The 21,844-nt window shown below is 32.2% G+C and overlaps 1 protein-coding gene across 1 annotated transcript; it reads left to right on the top strand.

Moving 5' to 3' along the window:
• The first annotated feature begins 832 nt into the window (after positions 1-832).
• Positions 833-19,914, top strand: LOC132749798 (uncharacterized). The gene is made up of 5 exons (XM_060739698.1): positions 833-1,015; positions 7,754-7,863; positions 10,242-10,387; positions 12,981-13,127; positions 13,953-19,914. Exons 1-5 carry the CDS (start codon positions 959-961, stop codon positions 16,442-16,444), a joined length of 2,952 nt encoding a protein of 983 aa, XP_060595681.1. The 5' UTR covers positions 833-958; the 3' UTR covers positions 16,445-19,914.
• The last annotated feature ends 1,930 nt before the right edge of the window (positions 19,915-21,844 follow it).

Below are 21,844 nucleotides of genomic sequence, written 5' to 3'. Positions count from 1 at the left end.
TTTTGAACGTTGATTTCCATTTCAGAATTTTATATTTCATACTTAACTGCATAATTGACGCATGATACATGTATATATAGGACAGTATACGGTAAAAACAGTAAACTTGCAAAGTAAATATTGAATCCTTGCAAAATTTCCTTTCATACAATACAATAAACCACATATACTGTTTGTGTCAATTTGCTAAAAGTAATGTTATCTATGTACATCTCTGATGTACTGTATACAAATGCATGAATAAACAACAAGTTTAACAATGCCAAGAAAGGGATAGTATCTAAATTAAGCGAATGCGTTCATTTTTAATTGCTAATAAAATATTTTAACATGTAAATGAAGTAATTAAAGAATAATGCACTAGAAGGAAACTTTTTATGTCCAGATGTAAAATGTTATATATGTTTACCGACAATAAATAAATTTTGATTTGATTTTACGATATTTTTGCTTTAGGTTTAGATTTTAGGTTTAATCATATTTTATTGCTAATATATACCACGGATTTATAATATAAATCCGTGAATATACAAAGAAACAAATTGATTTCGAAATAACAAATAGCAAAAGGATTGGGCCCAAGTTCTTACGACATTAGCGATCGGCCCTCCCCTGATTATTATTGTTATTTTTGGTGAGGTAAATACCCATCTACCAATTGACCTTGTATACATTACTTTCTCTATCTGTTTGTCAATGTGTTTTTTCTTTAGAAAAATGATTAAAGGTTCTGTCCGAGAACTGACTCATAGATATTTTGGATGTTTGACCTTTTACACAGTCAACCTTATGTTAGTAATTATTTATCCGATGCCTTATGTGCGGAAGTGTTTAGTTTTCATCGCTGAAAGATTGCATCGATTTATGACGTCTAATTTTGTTTCCATAAAATGAATTTTCATTCCACTGTTATTCTAATTTACTTAAATATTTAAACAGATATATAAATTTTGCAATTATGTCTGGATTCTACGGTATAGATAATAATCGGGAAGTGATCAGGGTGCATGTCAAAGTAAGTACCAAGTGTAGTATTACCCGGATAACACCCGTATTGCAGACAAATTTAGAAAAGATACTGATCGTAGTGTCAAATTAAGTCAAATTTATAAAATGCGACATTTGCCACATAAGCTTGAATACGCATGTAACATTTTGACTTCCTATTTGCATGTTTTTCTTTGGTCAAAATGCAAAGATTACAGCAATTGAATGCAGGAATATTGTATGGCTTCAGTGTGTGGCATGAAATAATATGAATTAAGGCAAAGCCTATGAACGGGGAAGTCGTTAAAAAATTTATTTTCATTCTTTCCGTTTTAAAGGTGTCTTTCGGTATTTAATGCATCGCTTCCGTTTTCACTCGGAACACTCGGCGATTATTATTTATCCGAAATGTTGAGATTTGTTCCGTTATCGGAATACCCCGCCTATTATCAATGAGTTACATTGTAAATGGCGGCACCCGACTAGAACTGACACTGAAAATTTCATTGATAGGTATAGAATTCTATATATTTTTTAATTGTTTTTTTTATTTGATTTTCTTTTAAATATACACTTGTAGTCTATAGCCGGGCAAGCCAAAGCCCGGACTCCTTCGCGGGCCAGGTCTTTGACTTCCCCGTAATAACAATTCTCAATGATCAACATTTCTGTAAGGTTTCATGACTAGATCAAATACTTTTTGAGTTACGTGCGACACAAGTTGAAAATTGGAAATTTTTACTAATTCAAGGGCAATAACTCTAAAAATACTAAATATATCCACATGAAAATACCCAGGTGCACAACTTCACATGCTGATCAACATTCCTGTAAGGTTTCATGACTCTAGGTCAATTACTTTTTGAGTTACGTGCGACACAAAAAGGGAATGGACGGAAGGACGGACAGACGGACAAGAGTAAATCTAAATGCCCCCCCCCCTTAAGTTGGGGCACAAAAATATAAAATCAGAAAAAACAGCAGCAGAAAACCAAAAGGCAGCACTTGTCAAAATAAATGTAACCAATACTGTATTATTCTGAAGGGTAAAAAGTTAACTAATTTTTACCAGAGTAAACTTTCAGTTTCAGGGTTGTGTATTTGTATTTATTACTTAGCAGTAAAAGGTTTGCACAACCATTTAGTCTGACCTGAGCCACTATACAGTTGCTTGCTTCATTTCGCATTTTGTTAACAGAACTTGACCTTAATATTAACAAGGCATGGACTGTTTCAAATTCAAAAGCAGGACATGTACAAGTATATTATATAAATTTAGCAGTGAAGGAGTTATTATGTTATTGTACTATATAAAGCAATTTGAATTTTTTTGCATGGCCTTAAATTTCATGACTGTTATCAGTTATCATATCATCATGAATAGTAGGTACACTCTGTTGTCCCTGTCAGGTCACGTGGATACTGTATTAAACACTCGTGGGTTATAAAGAACAGGCATGATTTTCATGAGACATTTCATGGCCTTGATAAAAAATGGTCAAAGGTTATCTAAAGCAAATCTGATTTTTACAGCAGCCTAAAGAAAAAGTTACATATAGTTATATTGAAGACAGTGGTTTTAACTGGTTTAATAAGGCTGTCGAGGTCATTACTCCCAAGTGGACACTAGTGGTTAACTCTGGATCATTGAAGTTGTTAGTGGTAATATTTGATCTGAAAAACAGACAGACGGACAGAAGGATCAGTTTGAAGACTTTGATCAAAAGAAACATATTGTTTACTTTATAATAGGACATTTCTTTCCAAGATTTCTCAGTTTCAAAATTATCTGTGGATATTTTTAAACCTGGTTTATTCTAATATGGATTGACCATGTATTAACACTGAATTCTACTCAATAAATTGACAATGTTAAAGGAACTCCACTAAAGTCCAAAAAGCCTAAATCATAAAGAATTACTTAGATTAAATTACTAAGAATTATAAAAAGAAATAATTGATTAAATAGCATTTTGTGCTATTCTTACCCCGATTTGAGTGAAAAGTGTCACAATGATTTTCAATTTTGGGTTTAATATTTTCACAGTCAGATTAACTATTCTGGAAAAATGAAAATGGAGTATGCGAATGATCTGAAAGACATGAAAGACACTTAGTAGTTATTGGTCAGCTGTGACCTTCATCAAAAGGAACATTAATCTAGAAAAAAATGTTTCCAGTTCTGTCATGTCAAAAAACCTCAGTGGAGTCCCTTTAAAAATAGAAAATGTGATAATTGATAGATTAGATACATGTGTGGTCCGAAATACTCATGAAAATGTTTGATTTCTTATTAGGCTTTGTTGTATGTACTGTATCTTCTGATATATAAATTTCATATAACTTAAATTAGGTTTATTTTTTTCTATAGATCTTTTCTTAAGAAAGTTAAATTCACGTAAATTATTAAAATCCTATTTTGCATGTATCTTTTTTTGTCAGTATTTTGCAAAGTAGGTTGTTTCTTAGGAGAAATTAAATGATTTAGTAGTACATGATTTAAATGAAAATTTTACATATATGAAATAAAAGAATAAAAAGATAAAAAATCATTTTTTTTCTGAAGAAGACTAAAAAACGTCGAAAGCTAGAGAAAAGCGTTTGTTTTCATTGAACTGATTAAACTTACATTAAACGACATAGTTAAAGGTTTATCTCAGGTAAATAAGGGAAATCTTTATCAGTTTTCATTTGCAAAAAGTTTAAATGACGTGAAGTAAGATAACTGGAAAGTATAGGTGACATAAATGATAAAAGTAAAACTCCATCATTGAGAGTGTACATGTACTTGTGACATAGAATAGAATTACTAAGGCAATTTTGATTCAGTTCACATACATTTTTTTTTATCATTTTGATATAAATTTAGCTTTGATTTTGTTAATCTCCCAGAATCTTTGATAATGTCCATGTAATTTTTGTTTTTCTTTAACTTGACCAAAAGAAAGGCTTTACAATGGTACACAAATGGTCATCACCTTAGTGCAATAACTGGTTAACTCCTATTAAATTCAGAAGGACTTAATTTGTTATTGGACTAAGGTGACAAAATGTATATGCCTACATGTATGTCTTTGATATAATAGGTGTGCACACACTGGTTTGTCTAATGTTTATGAAAAATAAATAAAGTATGGTTAAAACTATTTTGTGATTGGATATTATTTGAAAGTTCACCCCAAAGGGTGGCATAATAATTATAGTTTTTAGCTCGACTATTCGAAGAACATGGAGGGCTATTGTATTCCTTTGGCATCATACCTTGGTTAAGTTTTGCTTGCAAGTTGGTTATAATCTCCAAAATTGATGCAGGGAATGGATTGAAACTTAACACAATTATATGAGAACATAATAGGAGCTGACTGTCCAAGTTCCATAACTGTAACACTGTAACAACATTGGATTTTGAAAGAATAAACATTATCCAGGCTCTTGTTTTACTATCAGGCACCATAGCTTTTGAAGAACATTTCTGTTACAGAATTTAATCTTGCTGTATTCTTATACTTGTAACTTTATCTTAATATAGTAAACAATTTTATGTGTTTGCTAAACAATGTGTATAAGAAAACAATATTGCATAGGCTTTAGCCAAGTGTAGCAAGAAATGCATATAGATTTTACATTCAGAAAAAGGAACGTTAATGCACAAATGTATGCCTGAATGTATGTTTGATATCGAAATACAGACAATATAGTAAAACAATCTCTATAAATACGTAATTGATATATTATGCAATGATGCTGGGAACCAATGCCCCTTTTGTTGTTAGGACGTGGTAATGGTGTAATTAAAAATAGTGTAGAAATATATACTTATTTTGATACTTTGTTTATTTTTTTGGGGAAGTTTTATTGGGGACAATTAGCAGCAATTTGGGCCCAATATTTTTTTTTCTTCTGTTTAGGATGGGTGTTTTTATTTTTTGTTTTCTTCATGTGCATTTTGTGGTGTAAGTGTGTGTGTGTGTATGTATGCGTTTTTGTGGGTGTGCACATGAAGTCAAGTTTTAAAATGTGATGAATTGAGGCTTGTCATACGAAGAATATTAATATATGTAATTCCAGGGGTTAAATTAAGTAGCACAGCAGTTTTCTCAAAAATATGAAAATGGCTTTAATATGTCATTGGTATTCTGCACTTACATTATTGTCATTACGACAAAAACATAAGGCATACCATACATGTAGGTCTATAACTATTGAAGAGCACTGTCGGAAAAAGTATTGAATTATTTTATAGAATTTTAATGCTTCCGATGAGTTACAATGTAGTACAATGTATTTAAAAGGAGATGTTGTGATGTAAACAAAGAAAGTAATTTTCACATTGCAAAATGGCACTTATAATCCACGTAAATTACCAAAAAGAGATCAAAATATGCAAAAGCCCTTACTGCGTTAGACATGCAGTAGAAATATGGTGAAAAATACTGCAAAATCAGTTGTTAATCGCATTTTACATGTAAATTATTACTGGAACTTTAATCTATTTTACTTTGTGCATTTTTCTCAAGTTTGATTTTCTTGAAACACTTTGGCTCATCTGAAGGCATGCACCTTTAGTGTTCTTATAATTGTAAATTACAGACTCAAATTGTTAATTAATTTAATTTGGGCTAATATTTAATTTAATAACACTTACAGCACTAAATATGTTAAAAGACTTGTCTCACCTTAATATCCTTACAAAACCATTCACTTTTTTAAAGGAAAATTTCAAAGGAAGTACTAAATAGAGAACAGTGCAGAGCATGATTAAACAACATACGGTAGATGTGCTGGCTGCACTGGTGGCATGGGTAGGATAAAGGGTTGAATGCACACAAGTATTCGCCTTTTAGAAAGAAAGAGAGAAACAATTACGTGAACATATTCAATTGTACTGTTTCTTTTGTTTTTTTTTTTCAAAAAAAGAGCTGATTATTGTATAAATTTACATGTACATTTTTTTACAGCAATGTTTGCATAGTAAAGAACATTGTTTTTTATTAACATGGTGTTGTTTTCACGGGGATAAAGTTTGTTTCAGAACATTGTTTTTATAACATGGTGTTGTTTTCACGGGGATAAAGTTTGTTTCATAGTTATATAACAACATCAGAAGCTTGCTCTACTATCGGGACATCATTATCATTATTATCATTCAAGTTCAAGTTCAATGTCAGAAAAAGGTTTTTCAAATGGGTCGATTGGCTATATAGCCTGTAGATAATAGGCCAAAGTTGGACATTCAACTCCTGTTGATTTGAAACGGCTGACAAACACACTTTTATTTATCTCTGTTCTTTGTCGTTTAATAGTACTTTAGTTACACTAATTAACGATGTCATAGTACTTAAGCGTAGAGTTGAATATTAAAAGTACAAAGTGAGGCCAATTATTTTGTAATTTTGCTTTGTAGGATCACACTTTGAAAATGAACACAATTGTAAAATCTTGAAGAAAATTGAGCTACAGCACTAAGGATCTCAAAGTGTTATAATGACCGACCAGTCAGACCTCAATAGACTGAAGCCAAAGGTTAACTCAAAGGCTTGAGGTGGGGGGGGGGGGGGGGGGGATTGCGTTGGTGTTGGGGTTATCAAAATGGGAATAATTTTCAATGCCCTCCATTTAGCTTCTGATATCACATTTTCAGGTGATGCTTAGCTAAATACTATTATGTTAATACAAATGAAGTTATGTAGTAAGGTAGTTACTACAAGGCAAAAGTAGGGTTTTTGAAGCTAATCCTGTGGTACAAACAAACTTTCTGTTATAGCTTCATAGTACAATAGATTAGTCTAGATTAGTTAACTTGTTGCACTTATTTCCTAAGCTGTAATGGTAAAAGTATATTTATACCCCCTCCCCGCTGGGAAAACCCAAAATATTCTTAATTCCGCTATAAGTACTTAGTATATCGATTGAAAGTTCTATTGAAATGACTGAGTGAATATGGAGTTTTTACATAATAAAAGCTAACATTGTATCACATTTGTATGTGCTTTAAGTGTACAAAATATTTCAATATATATTGAAGTAGTGAGATAATTTATTTTTTACTATACATGTATATCCTAGCAATGAGATACTGCAAAAAAGTTGTATATCCTCATTGCAATGAGGTATTGCAATATATTTCCTAGAAATGAGATATTTCAATATATTTTGTGGCAATGAGATATTGCAATATCTGTTTATGGCAATATGGTGTTACAATGTAATTTCTAACTATAAATATCTGATTATTTTTTTGCAATGAGATAATGCAGAATATTTGCTTGTATTGAGATTATGCAGGATATTCCTGTCAATGAGATATTGCAATACATTTCATTGCAATGAGATATTGCAATATATTTCCTGGCAATTAGATATTGTAATATATTTCTTTGCAATGAGATAATGCAGGATATTTACTGGCAATCATACATTATCTCATTGGCAATGAGATAATGTAATATATTTCCTAGCAATGAGATAATGCAATATGGCATTCAAATACCAATTTAATTCAAAGTATTTGCATATGTTTTTGTCCAAAATCCATAACATTCAAGGACATTCATTTAACTATAGTTAACAACCAATTATAGTTTCTTCAGATGAAGATATTTTTGTTATCAAAATATCTAAAATGACATTCTGTCATTATATAGAAATAAGAATATCTACCCGTTGTTCATTGAAACCGATTCTCTCACACTTAAATATCAGATTGAGTTGTAGTTTCTCTAAGTTGATAGACTTGATAGATAATTTCTTTGTTTCAATTTTTCAGAAATGCGATGGTATGATGCAGCCTGAATCAAAAAAGTTTTCCATCGACCCGCAGATTACATCATTTGAAATGTTGAATAATCTACTCGCAAAAGCTTTTGATATCAAAAGGTATATTATGTCAGTAACATTTTATGTATTGCATACAGTTTAAAACTATGAAACATTATTTTAAAAGAGAAATCATTGCAGGGCAATGTGGTTATGTAATATTCTTTTCATGAAGGGGCAGAACTGTTTGCCTATCATAAATTTTTGTATTCATATGATAGGCTACAGAGCAAAATTTTAGAATGTAATCAGATAAAAAGCTATATTTTATAATGTAATGAGGTAAAAGGCTATGTTTCAGATATGTAATTAGATAAAAAAAAAATCCTTTATTTCAGAAATAAAAGCTTCATTTCATAATGTAATGAGATATAAAGCTTTATTTCCGAATGTAATCAGATAAAAGCTACATTTCATAATGTAATGAGATATAAAGCTTTATTTCCGAATGTAATGAGATAAAAGCTACATTTCAGAATGTAATGAGATAAAAGCTACATTTCAGAATGTAATGAGATAAAATGTTACATTTCAGAATGTAATGAGATAAATGCTACATTTTAGAATGTAATGAGATAAAAGCTACATTTCAGAATGTAATGAGATAAAATGCTACATTTTAGAATGTAATGAGATAAAATGCTACATTTTAGAATGTAATGAGATAAAATGCTACATTTCAGAATGTAATGAGATAAAATGCTACATTTTAGAATGTAATGAGATAAAAGCTACATTTCAGAATGTAATGAGATAAAATGCTACATTTTAGAATGTAATAGGATAAAATGCTACATTTTAGAATGTAATGAGATAAAATGCTACATTTCAGAATGTAATGAGATAAAATGCTACATTTCAGAATGTAATGAGATAAAAGCTACATTTTAGAATGTAATGAGATAAAATGCTACTTTTCAGAATGTAATGAGATAAAAGCTACATTTTAGAATGTAATGAGATAAAATGCTACATTTCAGAATGTAATGAGATAAAAGCTACATTTTAGAATGTAATGAGATAAAATGCTACATTTACAAATGTTAAGAGATTTAAGAATATAATGATATTAAAAGCTATATTTTAGCATGTTAAAAGAGATAAAAAACTACATTTAAGAATGTAATGAGATAAAAAGCCATATTTCAAAATGAGATGGGAAGTATTATTTTAAAATGTAATGTCATATAAAGCTATATTTTATAATATGCTGTTAATAATTATAATAATGTAATATCATTGTGATAATATAAAAGTATACATTTCAGAATTTAATGAGAAGAAAGTTGTTTCTTATTTTTTTTAAAACAAAAAATTGTTAAGATTGTCAGGTGTATAAAGATTGCTGAAATTATCAACAAAGTATATGTATGTGCACCAGATAATCTCAAGATGTACTTGAGACATTTCAAAATAAAACCTTTTGAAGGTTTGGTCATTTAGTGATGTTTTTATTGGATGGAATAAGGTCATATTAATTTTTATGGGATATCTGTCATCTTTCATGGTAAACAGTTTATTATTCAATAGCATTGATAAGATGCACTAAGGTTATCTGCCCAAGGGTAAATAGATGTCAACAAAATTGTAATAATTGTTACTTAATTGTGTACATACTTATATGGACAATTTTACTTGTTTAGTATCTTCTGGAAATCTAAGGGTGATAAAATGTAATTATCCCTTGGCTGATGCTCTCATCTAATTGGCTGTTGAAGTTTTGAAAGTTTTAATTAGAGATGTGATCAGCTTAATTTCACAAGTAGGGCAAGGGGTCCTAAATTGTAAACTAACCCTTTATTTTTGCAAAAGAGAGGAAGAAATAAACGTGACATATTTATTTAATCTTATTCTGTGTTTCACAGCCAACAATTGCACAAAACAGCTCTTAGTAATATGAGATCACTGTTACATAAAACATCTAAAAATTATTCATTGATTGATCTGTTATTCACTATTATCTTCCAGTTTACAGATTTTAAACCAGTTTTCAATATAGTAGAAATTTTTTGAAATGAAATTCAAATTTATTTCACTGAAAATTTTAATATTTCACCCATAAATTCCAATATTTCATCTATAAATTTCAATTTTTCACCTATGAATTTCAATATTTTACCTATAAATTTCAATATTTCACTGATAAAGTTCAATATTTCTTTGATAAATTTCATAATTTCACTGGTAAATTTTAATATTTACTTATAGATTTCAATATTCACCTATAAATTACTATATTTCACCTATAAATTTCAATATTTCACTGATAAAAATTCAATATTTTTCTGTTAAATTTCATAATCTTACTGATAAATTAAATATTTCACTGATAAGATTTAAATATTTAGCTGAATAATTTCAATATCTCCCTGAAAAAGATAAGACATAGATAAATGATATAATGACCTATAATGACCTTTAAAACATGTATATTTCAGTGACTTCACAATTAGTTACCTGTCACAAGATGGAGGTCAAGACGTATACCTAAGTATGCTGTCAGACTGGGACATGGATGCAGCATTCCAGAATGCGTCAGATCCTTGTCTTAAACTGAAAGTGGATCTCAAACCATTTGATGAAAGTAAATATTTTATATTTAGATACATATTTGTCAAAAGTAAAGACTACATTTGTATTTATATGTAGAAATACATGTATATATTTTGCGTGTAAAAGACTAGTATTACTCTTCTATCAGTTGCCGCTTTGCCTTAAATAATTCACAAAGGGGCACCTGAGGTCTTCCTCCCCAGTAAAGCTTGAGAAGTCCCCATATGGCTATTATAGTGTTGGATTTAAAATTCTCTAAAAGAAAAAAATCAACAAAATTTTCTATTCATTGCATAGAGTATATTTAAGTCTTTGTCTCCGAACTTCTTATCCCTCTTTGTTATGGGCTCCTTTTCTGAGAAAGTTCAGTTGTGTCATGTTGAATTATGTAATGTAGGTTATGTAAGGTGTATGAATATACATGTATGTTTATAAGTGGCTCTTCCTGCTGAAAATTTACTGTGAAATACTTGATTTCTCCTTTGATTGTAAAATTAATCAAATATTTAAAAATTTTATTATGTGAAATTAATCATAATTTTAATGTCATCCCATCCTGCCTTGACGCAGGCACTCCCCTGACCCATTTTTTGATATAAAAATGTGTATAAAAGGGATTGAAAGTACCGGTAATATTGATTTTTATTATGCCCCCGCCATGTAATGGCCGGGGCATTTAGTGTTACCCTGTTCCGTCCTTCCGTCCTTCCGTCATTCCGTCCTTCCGTCATTCCGTCATTCCGTCATTCTGTCATTCCGTCATCATCAGTTTCTGTTCATTATCTTAGTAACGGTTGCACATATTCAACTCAAATTTGGCATATGGATATGTCATGAGAAAATACAGGTCAAGTTCGAATTTGGTCATGGTTAGATGATTTTTGGCAGAGTTATGCCCCTTTTACTTTGAAAATAATATGAAATTTTCAGTTTCCGTTCATTATCTCCCCAACGGTACAACACATTCAAATCAAATTTGACATATGGATATGTCATGAGAAAATACAGGTCAAGTTCGAATTTGGTCATGGTTCGATGATTTTTGGCAAAGTTATGCCCCTTTTACTTTGAAAATAATATAAATTTTCAGTTTCCCTTCATTATCTCCCCAACGGTACAACACATTCAAATCAAATTTGACATATGGATATGTCATGAGAAAATACAGGTCAAGTTCGAATTTGGTCATGGTTCGATGATTTTTGGCAGAGTTATGCCCCTTTTACTTTGAAAATAATATGAAATTTTCAGTTTCCGTTCATTATCTCCCCAACGGTACAACACATTCAAATCAAATTTGACATATGGATATGTCATGAAAAAATACAGGTCAAGTTCGAATTTGGTTATGGTTAGATGATTTTTGGCAGAGTTATGCCCCTTTTACTTTGAAAATAATATGAAATTTTCAGTTTCCGTTCATTATCTCCCCAACGGTACAACACGTTCAACTCAAATTTGACATATGGATATGTCATGAGAAAATACAGGTCAAGTTCGAATTTGGTCATGGTTCGATGATTTTTGGCAGAGTTATGCTCCTTTTACTTTGAAAATAATATGAAATTTTCAGTTTCTGTTTATTATCTCCCCAACAGTACAACACATTCAACTCAAATTTCACATATGGATATGTTTTTGGAATGCCCAGGCCAAGTTCGAATTTGGTCATGGTTCAATGATTTTTGGCAGAGTAATGCCCCTTTCACTTTGAAAATAATATGAAATTAACAGTTTCTGTTCATTATCTACCCAACAGTGTTACATATTCAACTCAAATTTGACATATGGATATGTCAAAGGAATGGGCAGGTCAACAGTTTCTGTTCATTATCTACCCAACAGCGTTACATATTCAACTCAAATTTGACATATGGATATGTCAAAGGAATGGGCAGGTCAAGTTGGAATTTGGTCATGGTTCGATGATTTTTTGGCAGAGTTATGTCCCTTTCACTTTGAAAATAATATAGATACATCTTAAGAATAAGCAGTTTAAGTTTGAATTTGGTCATGGTTCAATGATTTTGGAAAAACTTATCTTTCTTGAAAATTGGAAAAAATTTGAACTTTCAGTTTCAGCACTCATACTTTTGTGGAAATGTATGTAGCCATTATTTTGGCTACAAATATGAAATATGCTATTTTCAAAAGGTTAAGACTGAATAATTTCAGTGCCTTGAACATTGTATGAAAATGGTTTGTGTAAACGTTGAAAAGTTTTAAGGGCTTTGAACTTAAAATGAAAACAATAATTTGTGCAAACAAATTTGGAACTAAATATTATAACATCTGAAATTTTGGCTGCATGCGGGGGCATCCGTGGCATGATGACACATTTCTAGTTCACTAAAATTTTAATTTTTATATATAGCTTATTAGCTAGTGAAAATATAATAATTATCAGAAAGATAACTCTGATTAAGAACAATAGAATTTACACTCTCCATTTGTCTCCCCTTAATTTATCTTCTCCATTAATGCAGTTAAATTTTTTTTTAAGTAAGCGATGCTTACTGCATTGTACATCAATTTTCCACTTCAAGATGCTTAATTTATCAGGAAGGCCATGAATACTTTACTGTTATTATTATAAATCATCATGTTTATACGAACTTTTTCAGCGCTAGAAGATTGGGACGTCATTGCCCCTGTGGAGATACCTCAGTATCGTATGGCATTCCTTGACAGGGGGACATTCTTAGGCAATATTACTGGTACCATCTCCAACAGAGTGGAAAGAACTGTCTCCACAGTGCAAAGAGTCATTGGTTAGCAGTTATTTTCAGATTTTTTAACAAAAATACAGTTGTCCTGCTGCATCGCCCTCCTACTTTGGTTAAGATTTTGTGTGCAAGTTGATATCTCCAAAACTTTTGAAGGGAAAGGGTCGAAACATCACAAATGTATTTGAGAACATAATAGAAGGTCTTTGTCCAAGCCAATAACTTAAACATGGATTTTGACAGAATCATGGCCCTTTTATACTCCAGACTCTTGATTTATTATCAAACACTGAGAAAAGTTGTGCATTCTGTCAAACTGATGGCTTGTTTTGTTTGTTTGTCTGGTTTATATCCATTTCAAACATATTTTTGGTCATATCTTGGAGTTGTTCAACCTAACTCGCTTTCCTGGATAACTAACTAGTAATTACCATCAGTAATTAAGCAATTAAGACTCAATGTCTGGGATCAATTGACTTCGTCTGAGGATTGAACCAGAGTCCCATGGCTTACAAATCAAGTGCTTTCCCTAATCAAATTTATATGAATATATCAAAACATTTCCTAGTAAGATATTTGAACATGTATGTATTTATTTATTTTAAGTAGCCAATGGAAATCCAGATTTTTTTTTATCAAAGTTGAGACAAGAAACGATTTTTTTTATAAGACCCTCATATTCAGAAGCAACATACAAAAAATGTACTTACTTTAACATGTCAGGTATAAATTACTATTACGTAGAACCTCCAATTAAAGTATCTATCAAACATATTTTATAATTATGTAGTTGTGTTGGCATTGTAAGAATATAACATGCAACCCTTTGATCAATAAATAATCATTGAATTATTTGATTCCTATATATAGGTATTAAGTCGGAAGATGAGCATTTGTATCGACCAATCAAATCTCCTATGACAGATATGGAATTCCGTAATTATCTCGACTCAGACGGGCACATGGTCAAACCGGAAGAATTCAGGTTGAGTATATACCAGGGTGGGATAGAACCTTCATTACGAAGAGTTGTATGGCGCCATCTTCTTAACATCTTCCCCAAAGATATGTCAGGTAGAGAAAGATTTGATTATATGAAAAAGAAAGAGAAAGAGTATTTTGAGCTTCGGGACAAATGGAGAAATTTATTCAGTACGCGACAGGTGTCTGAGGAAGCTAAGCATGTAGCAAGTCTTGTGAAGAAAGATGTTTTACGGACAGATAGAACGCATAAATATTACTCGGGTGGCGATGATAGTAAAAACTTGGTAGCTTTATACAATCTGTTAGTGACGTATGCATTGACGCATCCTGAGGTGTCGTACTGTCAAGGCATGAGTGATATAGCGTCTCCATTATTGGTTGTGCAGAAAGAAGAGGCGCAGGCGTACTTGTGTTTCTGTGGCTTGATGAAAAGACTGCGTTCAAATTTTATGTATGACGGGGAGGCGATTACAACAAAGTTACAACATTTATCTACTCTTGTGCAATTTTACGATCCAGTATTCAATGCTTATATGAAAAGTCATGGGGCGGAAGATTTATTTTTCTGTTATCGCTGGCTTCTGTTAGAGATGAAAAGGGAGTTTCCATTCGAAGATGCACTTTATATGTTAGAGGTGATGTGGAGTACACTTCCGCCAAATCCACCCGAAGGTCAGCTTGAAATTTGTGATGCAGAATATTGTCCGGCCTTGTTGATGTCAGTCTCCCCAAACTCGCCTTCCTATGGCTTGAAAACACAGTATGCACATTTGCTTGCTAAACGAAGGCTGTCAACAGTTCATGTAAAAGAAAGTTCCGACCAGAAGGTTTGCAAATCACCAAAATCAGTGTGTTCATCATTAGCTGATAAAAGACTCGACAATGTTAAAGAAGGAAATTGTGAATCTGTTGCAAGTGATGGAAATGAAAAAGTCAGATGTCATGAATCACAAAACTGTATAGGAAATAATTGTGAAAGCAGCTCTTCTTCTGAAGAGGCTGTGCCAACATCAAAGCAGAATGGTTCCATATTGTCAGAAAAAGAAGATTCTCACAATAAATGTGAGAACACAAATATTTCGAAAGAGGCAAAAAATGAAAATGGGAAAGAAAGCAGCAGTACTGAAACTGATGAAGGGGTTGCCAACACAAGCAGTGGAAGTAGTAACAGTTCCTCGTACATGTCTGCTTCTCAGTCAATTGAGAGATTTCCTAGTCTAATAACAGCAAGTGTTGAAGATAAAACTGACTACGACTCAGAGGCTGAGGTTTTATCTTTAAGTGAAAGTAAAACGCTAACTGAGACAGGTTCATTGGTTGAAAACAAATTTTCGGTTACAAAAAATAATAACCAGTCTGCAGACAGGCAGGAAGTGATTTTCACTGGACACAGTCAAGTTTCTGAATCTGAGGGAGAAAGTGAAGACCAAGCACAGTTTCATTTATCTCTAGATGACACTGACAAACAACATGATAAGACAAAGAATAACATTCCTCAAATCAAAGGGTCTTTTTTCAGTGGTATGAAAAGAATTCTTTCGTCTCCAAAAAAGCGACCTGGACAAGCGCAGAGATTCAACGGAAATACACTGGTTCAGAAACAAGATCTTAAAAAAGAGACAAATACAGTCAATTCTAACACAGAAAGTAATGGTCTTAAACTGTCACCTAAAAACGGAGATGAGCATACCTTGTTTGAGGTGAATCGAATGATCAAAAGCATGACATCTATTCCAAAAGAACCTGCTGATTCTGATAGTGGGACTGGTTCCCTAACATCGTCAACAAATTCGCTACACATACATGGTATTAAAAATAGGAGCGTCAGCCAGAGTAGTGACATTGAACAGAAAAATATGAAAAAAACTTTTGAAGTTTTGACACAAGATCAGAAAGACTTCTTCGACAAGAAATACAAAGAAACGGTATGTGAGATTCCTAAAGCGAAAAAAGATTTAGGAACGCTGTGCTCTGATAATACACCTTCATTCTGTGTCGATCATTTCGACATTCAAAGTGACGATACTGCAAGAACTGACGAGTCTAAGGATGCTAATGGAATCAGTGACTGTATAGAGGCGACAGATCCTGATGAAGGGAAGCTTGACAGATTCAAGCAGCTGCCTTCACCGGATGAGTTTGGATACGGGAATCCGTTCCTCATGTTTCTTTGTCTAACTGTGTTGATACAGCATCGGGACGTGATCATGAAGAGTGGGATGGAATACGATGAGTTAGCGATGTATTTTGACAAAATGGTACGGAAACATAATGTGAATAAGGTTCTTCACCAGACAAGACTTTTGTATACAGAGTACATTCGAATGCAACAGAAATTGCTTGAGGATGATGACGTGGCGGAAGACTTTAATGTATGAGAAAAAAATTGTAGATTTTTTTAACATATGCTGAAAAATAGAAACTATTACACTAGTCAAATTTCATTAAACTATGAGTGCATGTGAAATTTTCAAAAGAAATGAAATTTTTATGATGCATATTATACTGTGAGACATATACAGATATTTTTTTTCTTTTTCAAAAAATTATACTTCAAATTTGAAACTATAATTTCATAACTATGATTTAACTACAGATTTTTAAAAAGTTTTTTAATTGGAGTATTGAGGCATGCGATTATTGCTTCAAAAAGATTTTTTTTTACATGATTACTCACTCTTTATCAACATATTTTTTTTTAAACCTTTGTCTTTCTTCTAATATTATTAGAAAACGGGGTCCAAATTTCTGGAATGTTTTGTTAGGAGTGAAAAATCGTTGCAAGGGGTTACATTGTGAAGTGCCATAGCCGTCACAAAACTAATTTTTTTGTGCAATAATAATCATTGTTAGCCGTATTACATAGAATACTGCCAATAAAGCTGAAACTTAGAAGGTATTGATCTTCAACTTTAAATAAGATTTGTGTAATGCAAGATTCCTTTTTTTTCTTGAAGTAAATTTGAACAAAGGAAGGACCATCTTTCTTTTTTTAATTAGAATTTGAAGATTTCATTACCAGCTTAAAAATATATAAAATTTAACAAAAGATAAATTATTTTTTTGGTATTCTCAAATTTTTTTCTTGGTTAAATTTAAATGTACAGTGTTTATTCAGCTGTTTTTTGTTGGTTTATTTTTGCTTCTAAACATTTATGCTGAATTATTAAGTTTGAAGTTGTAAGTTTTCACGAAATTTACAAGAAAAAAATATGTGAAATTGTATACATGTTTTTGTATTGTTTGCTGTGGGTGTATTGTACATGTACGGTATGCTTTACATTTATTGTGACACACAGCTAAATGTGCTTTTTCACAATGCTTGTCAAAATCATAAATGCTAGATATTGTGATGTCAGTATACATCAAGTATGATTTGATGTCAGGGTATGTTAAATATGATTTGATGTCAGGGTATGTTAAGTATGATTTGATGTCAGAATACGTTGAGTATGATTCAAAGTGACATTTCCAATATTGTTCATTCTACTTTCAAGGTAAAAAAAAACAACTGGGTAAACCTGAGAGTATAGGCATATTTAAGTGAATGCCGTTTGGGTACATACCCTCTGGATTTTTATGCCCCCTGCCATTAGAATTTATAAGTCCATAAGTTAATCATGCATGATTGGTAACACATAAGCAACATAAGAAGTCTATGTGTTATGTAGAAGTGTAGAAAATCCTTGTTAGTATGTCACAACAGTGGATTGAACTTGGGGCAGTTCTCACATACAATTTTTTTTCAAAACCCAGCGCTAACATGGTTATATTTTTAGTACTCATTACATTAATATTTGGTTTGTACTAATATTTCAGTAGTTAAGCATTGCCCTTAAACTTACCGGTACATATTAAGGTGAAAAGAAAATACTAATATTTGTCAGCTTATTGCCCATGTTGCAGAACATCAGTGTCACATGGACACATGTCTTGTTTTATTCTGGATATTTTTTTTCGGTTTTTGTTTCATTGGAAATACCTTTATATAGCTGGAGAAACAAGAATTTTATAGTCCCACAGTGTTATCGCTAGACTGCATGTCGACTTAAACACCACCAAAATTAAAAACTGACTAACCCTATTCCTCGTAAGAACATTTTACATAATGAATATGCATATTTATGCATGACCTCTGTTGTAAAGGTCATTTTGGAATGAATTTTTTGATAAGATATCATTTATCATAAGATCATTTGAGAGACTGTCATTGATATGGATTAAAAATGCGTTAAAGTTGTGCATTTCAATTCATTTGGTCGATAGACATGTACATGTATATTCTGTTTCGTAATTAATTACTATGTATATTTTGTTTAAGAATAAGTTAATATGTATATTTTGATTAAGAAGAAATCAGTACATGTATGTATATTTTGAATTAATCATTCCTTGAGATTATTTATTTGCTATAAGCGAGTAAAAATCTGGCATATATTATGCCACTGTTCATTTTTTATAATTATGGAAGAAGCCTTTAACCACATAACAGTTAGATATATTTTCCCAATCATAAGTAAGAACAAAAGGGGCCAATATAGATTTGCCATTATATTAAAAGACCCTTTTCATTTTTCAAAGTAGCCTAGACATTCTGGAAACATTCAACCATTAATTAAATTGATAGAATTAATGGCTCATCTTCCTTTAGTTTCAAAATTGTAATCAATTTGCTTCTTCTCCATGGAAATTGAGTCATATTTGTTAAAACAGATTTTGTTTTAGTTTTGCTTATTCTCCATGGAAATTGAGTCATATTTGTTAAAACAGATTTTGTTTTAGTTTTATAGTGTAGGATGTTATAATTATGCTAACTGGGACAGAAGCTAATAGAAACACTCTCATGCTTAGTCAAATTGCATAACGAGGAATGGTTGGAGTCTAAATTTCCTCTATATGTTGTGCCAGAAAAGGCAGTTGTGTTGGCATTTAAAATATGGAGAAAAAAATGTTGAATTAGCCTAGTGTCGAGTTTTATTATAATACTAGCTCAATCTATAATATCTCTCCACATTTAGATTGAATACTCATGAATGTAGCTGGTAAACTGTCATTAAATTTATTTTGGTCATTCTAACAGAAAGAGGGCGTTTTGACTTGATTAGTAATGCCTTTGATTGTTGTTTGTTAGTTTATCTGTAGGTCAAACCTTGTTTTGTATAATTTACAACTAAAGAATGCTTGGGCTTTCAGTTGGTTGACCTTGACTAGAAGATGACCCTTTTTGATCTTGAGGTCAGTTGTTTGTAGGTCAAGGTCATCTTGACCATAAAAACTTGTCAGACAAATAACTAAAGAGGGGTTTGGCTTATGAGCCTTAGATTGGTGGGGAGGTTGGTTTTGACATATAAATGACCCCAATTGCTTGTGGAGGTCAGTTAGTCAAAGGTCAACGTCATTCCGTGGCATTCTATTCTTTTGATTTCTTTTGTTATGTATATAGGCCAGTGCAAGTAAAAACAATTGTTGTTTTATTTTTCTTGTATTGACCCTTATGTAATTGCTATATGAGGTGATAAATTTGTCCCAAATTTTTATGAATGTATGATTGATCACCTTTATCATGTGTTTATTGAACAACAATTTTTATGCCATGACCAGTTTCTGTATAGATTGATGTAATATATGTTTTACTTAGCAATTTTTTTAGTTCTTCAAAGGATCTAGTATTTTGAGGTGTTTTGAAAAAAAAACTTACAGATTTTTTCTATGCAAAAGTGAAGATACAAACAAGATATTATATGACAGTTAAAGTGATGTCATCCTAAAATATCTGTTTTCTGTATGTCCCAAATCTTTAAACATAAAATGTTCTTTCTTGGTCTAAATATCCCTAATGCGGATATTGGATTAATAGTAAAGAAACCAGACTTGTGACAGGGTCAAGGTCATTGACATTAAAATTCTTGCGCAAGGTTTCTCCATAGTATTGGGAAGATTTAATTAAATTGTCATTGCGGCAACTAAGACTAAAGTAACACACAAGCAGTGTACAAAGTATGCTTTGGCCATCTGTAAAAGTTGAAAGAAGCTGCACCTTATTATTTTAGCTTTCTAGCCACAAAAGATTCATCCCATGCAGCCAGTGCTGACCAAGTTCAGCCGGCACTATCCTAGCTGTATGATCATTGTTAGCACTGGTTGCTAGCTATTCAGTCATTATTATACCCCCAAAAACGAAGTTTGGGGGGGTATATAGGAGTCACCCGGTGGTCGGTCGGTCGGGCGGTCGGTAGGGCGGTCGGTCGGTCGGTCCAGACGTCCTTGCATTTTCTTTGTCCGGAGCATAACTTGAAAACTAATGGTTGGAATTCAATATAACTACATACAATGGTCAAGCACATTGAGAGGAAGTGCAGTGCCCAAGAACCATAACTCTATCATGTCTAATTACAGAGTTATTGCCCTTTGTTACTTTTACTTGTCCGGGGCATAACTTGAAAACTACTGGTTGGAATTCAAAACAACATCATACAATTGTCAAACACAATAAGGGGAAGTGCAGTGCACAAGAACCATAACTCTATCTAAAGTAATTACAGAGTTATTGCCCTTTGTTGCTTTTCCATTGCTTTTTTTGTCCGTTGCATTTTCCTTGTCCGGAGCATAACTTGAAGACTAATGGTTGGAATTCAATATAACTACATACAATGGTCAAGCACATTGAGAGGAAGTGCAGTGCGTAAGAAACATAACTCTATCTTCACTAATTACAGAGTTATTGCCCTTTGTTACTTTTCCTTGTCCGTGGCATAACTTGAAAACTACTGGTTGGAATTCAAAACAACTTCATACAATTGTCAAACACAATAAGGGGAAGTGCAGTGCACAAGAACCATAACTCTATCTAAAGTAATTACAGAGTTATTGCCCTTTGTTGCTTTTCCATTGCCTTCTTTTTTTTGTCCGGACCATAACTTGAAGACTAATGGTTGGAATTCAATATAACTACATACAATGGTCAAGCACATTGAGAGGAAGTGCAGTGCATAAGAACCATAACTCTATCTAAAGTAATTACAGAGTTATTGCCCTTTATTACTTTTCCATTACTTTCTTTTGTCCGGACCATAACTTGAAGACTAATTGTTGCAATTCATTATAACTTCATACAATGGTCCAGCACATTGAGAGGAAGTGCAGTGCACAAGAACCATAACTCCATTTTGACTTATTACAGAGTTACTGCCCTTTGTTTATTTTCCTTGTCCAGAGCATGACTTTAAAACTACTGGTTGGAATTCAAAACAACTTCATACAATGGCCAAGCACAATAAGGGGAAGTGCAGTGCACAAGAACCATAACTCCATCTTGACTAATTACAGAGTTATTGCCCTTTGTTACTTTTCCATTGCTTTCTTTTGTCCTGACCATAACTTGAAGACTTATTGTTGGAATTCATTGTAACTTCATACAATGGTCAAGCACATTGAGAGGAAGTGCAGTGCATAAGAACCATAACTCCATCTTGACTAATTACAGAGTTACTGCCCTTTGTTACTTTTCCTTGTCCAGAGCATGACTTGAAAACTACTGGTTGGAATTCAAAACAACTTCATACAATGGTCAAGCACAATAAGAGGAAGTGCAGTGCACAAGAACCATAACTCCATCTTGACTAATTACAGAGTTATTGCCCTTTGTTACTTTTCCTTGTCCAGAGCATAACTTGAAAACTACTGTTTGGAATTCAGTACAACTTCATACAGTTGTCAAGGACATTAAAAGGAAGTGCAGTGCACAAGAGCCATAACTCCATTTTGACAAAATACAGAGT

The sequence above is a fragment of the Ruditapes philippinarum genome, unplaced genomic scaffold (assembly GCF_026571515.1).
Source record: "Ruditapes philippinarum isolate M1 unplaced genomic scaffold, ASM2657151v2 ctg531_1_1_1_1, whole genome shotgun sequence".
Taxonomy (NCBI): Eukaryota; Metazoa; Mollusca; class Bivalvia; order Venerida; family Veneridae; genus Ruditapes; species Ruditapes philippinarum.
Note: the sequence above shows the minus strand (reverse complement) of the source record. Positions and strands in the feature narration are given on the sequence as shown.